This window comes from Vitis vinifera, chromosome 13 (genome assembly GCF_030704535.1).
Source record: "Vitis vinifera cultivar Pinot Noir 40024 chromosome 13, ASM3070453v1".
In the NCBI taxonomy this organism is placed as follows: domain Eukaryota; kingdom Viridiplantae; phylum Streptophyta; class Magnoliopsida; order Vitales; family Vitaceae; genus Vitis; species Vitis vinifera.
The window spans coordinates 27,632,760-27,638,759 of NC_081817.1; the positions used below are offsets into that span (position 1 = coordinate 27,632,760).

The 6,000-nt window shown below is 31.9% G+C and overlaps 1 protein-coding gene across 3 annotated transcripts; it reads right to left on the reverse strand.

The window, feature by feature from the left end:
• Positions 1-2,173: 2,173 nt before the first annotated feature.
• Positions 2,174-3,786, reverse strand: LOC104881320 (uncharacterized). Of its 3 annotated transcripts, XR_009467432.1 has the most exons (5): positions 3,381-3,786; positions 3,149-3,286; positions 2,775-2,859; positions 2,604-2,696; positions 2,174-2,525 (listed from the first exon to the last, which is right to left on the reverse strand). XR_009467432.1 is itself a non-coding variant. In XM_059742128.1 (3 exons), the coding sequence occupies exons 1-3, from the start codon at positions 3,780-3,782 to the stop codon at positions 2,857-2,859; spliced, it is 543 nt and encodes a 180-aa protein (XP_059598111.1). In that variant the 5' UTR covers positions 3,783-3,786; the 3' UTR covers positions 2,174-2,856. The 3 variants fall into 3 exon arrangements, 1 of the variants encoding a protein (XP_059598111.1); XR_009467431.1 differs by having other exon boundaries at positions 2,604-2,859; XM_059742128.1 differs by having other exon boundaries at positions 2,174-2,859.
• Between the last annotated feature and the right edge of the window lie 2,214 nt (positions 3,787-6,000).

Genomic DNA, 6,000 nt, shown 5'->3' on the forward strand with positions numbered 1-6,000 from the left:
ATTGGACAGCTAAAAAAAACAATGGAATGAGCATGTGCAGATAGCAGGATTTCAGCAACATGAACAAAATATGACAACACCATGTCAAGGTGGGGATCCAAACAAATATCCAAATGCAAAGGATATGCAACCTTTTTTTTATTCCTTAACAGAGTAAGGGATGGTAGGTATTAAATCAGTATTTATATTAGTTGACGTTATCACTTCCACTAATGTGTACGTTTAACTTAACTATTTAATGAAAAGTTTGAATTTTGATCAAGAGTCAAGTTGATTGATAGAATGCAATATCCTCTACATTTATAATTTAATTGATAACAAGTGATAAAATGATTGGTAAATGGAGAAACCGATTCATTTATATCATGTCGAAAAAAACGGTTAATTATGCGGATTTAATTAAATTCAATTGTGGTTAAAGTTTGACAATTAGGTGGTTATGAGTTAACTATAGGAAAGTAATCAATATGATGTAATTCATATGAAATATGTAAATTTAGTGATTTTACTCAAAATGGGTAAATCGTAGTTAAGTAATTTGTAATGCCAGTTTCCATCAATTTCAAACCTTTTAATTGAACTTAATGGTACTTTGTCGAATGTTTACGTAGTGAAAAGTTATTGGTACAACTCATACCCTTTTTGTGGACGGTAGTCGTACTCCTAAATTGCATAATAGCATTGCAGGAGGCAACCAGCTGAGATTTGGCCTCAACCGGTTGAGAAAATTTCTCAACCGGTTGCCACTAGATAAAAAATCCTCAACTGGTTGGGAAAATTCCTCAACCGATTGCCACTAGTTACAAAAAACGTCAACCGGTTGAGAAAATTCCTCAACCGGTTGATACAATTCCTCGACCGGTTGCCACTGGTTAAAAATACCCTCAACCGGTTGAGCAAATTCCTCAACCGGTTGATACCATTCTTCAACTGGTTGCCACTAGTTAAAAAAAACCTCAACCGATTGAGAATATTCCTCAACTGGTTGAACAAATTCCTCAACCGGTTGCTACTGGTTAAAAAACTATCAACCAGTTGAGAAAATTCCTCAACCAGTTTGCTATATTTATCAACTGGTTCCCACTGGTCAAATCATTCGTCAATCGGTTGAGACAATTTCTTCATTGATCAACCATTTTCCACAACTCAAAAAATTGCTCACTCGCTTTAGAAAATTCTTCAATCACTCAATTGAACGCCGACACCGGGTGATTCTGCATCCAAAATTGTTTGAGCTGGTTGGGACAAATCCTCAACGAGTTCACACTGCATCCATAGGGTCATTATCCATATGAGGAATGTTCTCAACCGGTTGGCATAATGTGTATGCCTATGAAAAGTGGACTTAGCTAAATCGTTGGACTGGTTCTTACCGGTTGAACATCATTCGTCAACCGGTCTACTAATGTACTAACTATATATTTTTAGCATAGATAAATGAATATTTACAAATCTGATTAGGTTAAAGATCGTACAAAATCACACATGTCGAACATGAATGATACCAATATATTACAATTTCATTTTACCTACCATATTGAAAGAAGAGTATTTGGATATTCAAATAAAATGGACTTAATCATTAATAATGTATGGTCATCGAATCTCACAACTTCCCAATAAACATGACGATATGTGGAGATGGAAATGATAAATATTAGAAAAATAACAAATATCATAATAATAATTTTTTTCATTGCTCGTGTCGACGTCTTTGTACAAACAATAGCCACAATGATTTTTTTTTCTCTATTTCCCTCGTGTAAAACTAAATCACATGCTATTTCTCGACGTATTTTAACAAAATTACAAAAGTCGAAGCTCGTCATTGAATCACCATTTTTGAATCTCTGCATATGTCTAATGACATGCACTCCACAGTCCCACCTAAGAAATAGAAAAGAAAAGCAAAACAACTTATTGAATGGTTGTCTAATTATACCTCAGAAAAAGAATATTAATGTGAGTTATGTATTCATACTAACCCATTATCTTGGGTCGGAATCGAAGGAGCCCAATCAATGGAGAATTGGAAGACATCTTTCCCTATGTCATACAGTTTGAAGAACGTTTGACAAAATTCAACCTAATTTATTTTGAAAGTGATTAATAAATATAGAAGAGAAAAAAAAACCAAATAAAAAGGAAAACAAAAAGCAGAAAGCATACCACTATTTTGACACTCTTAAACCGGAACTCGTCCTGACTCTTCGATCGTAATGAATCCAAAATTTGGATATCAAAGTGTTTGAAGTCAATGACGCACAGATACCAATGACTAGGGCAATCATCATGCATTGGAATAAATAGCTGTAAAGGTAGGAAAACAATATATATGAGTTGGGCCACAAAAAATATAGTATATTATAGGTGAAAACAATATCTACTCTAAATTTCATATATGCAATTAAACATTACAAATAATTACTAACCTTCTCGCAATCATCCAATTCGCTAATGTACTTACTCACGATGGATGTTTTTCTATCGAAAAAATGATGAGGACTCCCGCACAAAATCATTTGCTAATAAGAAAACATAATACGAACATTAGTATATTGTACTTAATATGTAAGTAAACAACAAGAGAAATATGAGCTTACTGAAAATGTCGTGGGAAGATAGCATCTTATACTTCGTATGCCTATGAATCGTCTTTCAAAATAATTTAGCTTTGAGGCTTCTAGATTTATTACCTGTTGTTGAACAATAACTTCAATAAATTTATTTAACTAATATAGCACGCATTTGATATAAATGAAGTAGGTACTTACAACATCCATCAAATTTTGTCTAGGACGTAAGCACTCAAAATCTCCACGAACTCCATGTTCATGACCAAAGTCAACAAGAAGCTCACTAAAATAATAATATGTTCAAACAAACTTGACTAAATTGGAAGCATATAAAGGCTAAAATTGTAACAACACATCTATGAATGTTCTAGACATGACAAACCTTTTTGACAATGCTTTATTGAAAACATAATCAGCGACAAGAGATTGAAGTACATTGAATGATTGAGTATCCACCACGTCTTCACAAATGGACATGGGGATTGACTAAATCGAAAACAAGACATAATTATTAACTATATATGTTAATTATAAAAAATAAGAAAAATGATATTAAACTATTTGTATTATACCTCTGATGCTTCACGTTTTACCATCTTCCTTAAATTGTGTACAAACGGGGAGACCTTGAATTTACTTGGTTTCCTCTCCCTTGATGTACGTGTTTTCATGATATGATTAGGATAACCACATAGTGCTCGTAATGGTTCCTAATATGGAAAATGCCATTAATATACATCTATTTACTATGTAATGGTTAAGTAGTTGTAAAAAAAATAATTTTTTCTTTTATATGATACATACCTTTCCATAATCTCTTCTACTCCTTTTGATTGGAAGTGGTAAAATATTTTGATTTTCGTCTGGAATGATATGCACTTCAATTGATGTAGCACATGCATCTTCATTCTTTTCATTCAAGTCCTCGGTGCATAACTTTTCATTTGACAAAGTGTGAAGATAATGTTCATTCACATTCATATTGTTCGTATCTTCCAAACTTCTCTCGCATGAGAGAATGTCATTCTTCGTTCCTTCCTTGTGCATTCTCAAAGGTTTTCCGCTTGACCTAAGGAAGAGACCTTTCACTGTAGTATAATTCTCCTCAAATTTAGCCAAAATTTGATCACAACTACTACTACTTGCACCATAAGCCATATCAATTAGATGTGTCTTTAATTGTTGAAAGGTTTTATCCATCTCCATTAAGTTCCCAGCATCAACCTAGTGATATATACGAACGTGATTAATAACATCATAATACAAAGGTTCAATGCTAATATAGATAGTCACGATGAATGTTGTAAAACTTACTCGTTTAATAACATCTTTGTTTAGATTGATTACAAATTTCTCATCGTCCTCATTCTCACTCGCCATTGTCGTTGCATTTCCATCAACGCAATCCCTTATCTCATTTTCTATCACCCATATTTTGAGCTACAATATATTCATCAAAATATAATACATATCAGATTTTAAATCACTAAAAACTTAAATCAATAGTAAACGACTTTCAAAACTATAACTTACATTCTCATTTGCATATCCACCAAGTTTTTTCAATCTTCGTTTCCTGTCCAATACTTCATCATCTCCCCAAGCAGTAATCCGGGAAGAAGGTCGAGTATATAGCGGTAGAAATTTCTCTTCAAACGATATATGTTCGTGGTAGAATAACTACGAGTATATTTGACATAGATATATAGTTAGTTCATAAATTATATTAAAACAAAATCGTATTTCACTATGATGTAAATTAATTACAAGGACATTACCATTAAAAACAATAAGCAACCGCAAACCCCACTTTGTTGTTTCTTCTTAAATTCTTCAATCCCGTGCACAAGATAGGACAACACAAATTCTGCCCAATTCATCTTCTTTATTGAATCGATGTCTTCCACAAGATGTAAGAAAGAACGATTCACAAAAAGCTTCATTGTTGGGCACAATAATGCACCCAACACAAATAATACAAAACGAACTTTAAAATCGTTTCCACCCTCTTTATCCTCCCTAATTTGATTTTCTAACATCACTAATGGCAATCGCCCTTTTTTATCACAATATTTTTTACATAAATCATTCTTATGGCTAACATCTTTGTTCATGCCAATCTTGAACCCTCTTGCCCTCAATCCCATAATAAATTCAACATCAATGGGGGATAATTTGATACAAGTATTATACAACTTTAACATATAAGTGTTCGGATTAAAACTATTTATCAACCAAAGACATAACCCATGATCAATTTTCCTACATCGAAGTTGCAAGAGGCTACCAAATCCTATTTCTTCTATGGCTGCCTTTTGCTTTGGTTCTAATTTTTCAATCACTCTAATCACTCGCTCGGGGGAGCATCGAGTCTGAAGATATAACTGAAAAGATACACAAACATCAAACATGTTTACATTAATATAATTTCCAACAAATACATTAGTAAAGAAATTAAATATTCATTACAAAAAAAAAATTACATTTGGAACCACACCCTTTTGAAGTGAATATTGTTTTGAACTTTCTTTGGACTTTGCCATGAAATTTTCTTTTTCTACTTTTGAAAGTGCATTCCACTTCTTGCCCAATTTTTTCCTCAACTACATTAATTGGTCACATAATTTAAATTCTAATTTTAAAATGTAATTATATTAGACATAGCAATATTACTCCTTACATCATCATTTATCTTCACTCCTTTATCATTCTCTTTCATCATGGCTAATTGATCGTTACTACAAAACAATTTCAAACAAATTTAACTATAACAACCACAAAAATTACATTAAAAAACATATTATTTTACATATTTCTATTTTCCCTTACTAGTAATGTATCCAAGCGCCGATAGGCCTCTTTGGATTTCTAACAACTTCAAGACCATCGCGTTCACTCCTAAAAATTAAATCAAATCATTTAAGTCAATTTTTATAATATAATTTCGGATATAATAAATCAAACATAATTTCACCACCACATTATCTCAACATAAGTTTTTTTTCACATTTCAATAAATTTTATATTTATATCTTACTACAATCAATCAAATGCCAATTAAAATACAAATACCATTACAACTACAACATCCTCCCTAAATCTCTTTACATTTAAAATGATGACAAGATTAACATATAAATTTTTTTCAATGTTCAATAATGGATCTAACCATACTCTTTTTCTATAATGTAATCAATCCATAAATCTAACAAAAAACATGAAATATAATGGATACAATATTGTAAAACACATAATTACTACTCACATTTTTTTCCCTTTATATAGAACTCGCCAAATAATTAGGATACAAGCGCCTTTTGAGTAACAAACAATTGTGTCCTTCTCAGCTTTCTTTTCCTTAGTATTACACGTCATCTTCTTCTTCTTCCAGCTATGTCTTCAATTCGGATTTTTAAACCATTAA

Bases quoted from the DNA above. Each gene is read 5' to 3' on its own strand.
- LOC104881320 (XM_059742128.1), bottom strand. From the start codon at position 3,782: ATGGAGATGGATAAAACCTTTCAACAATTAAAGACACATCTAATTGAT. The intron at 3,287-3,380 runs GTATGTATCATA...TTTCCATATTAG, and splicing joins GTAGAAGAGATTATGGAAAG to GAACCATTACGAGCACTATG.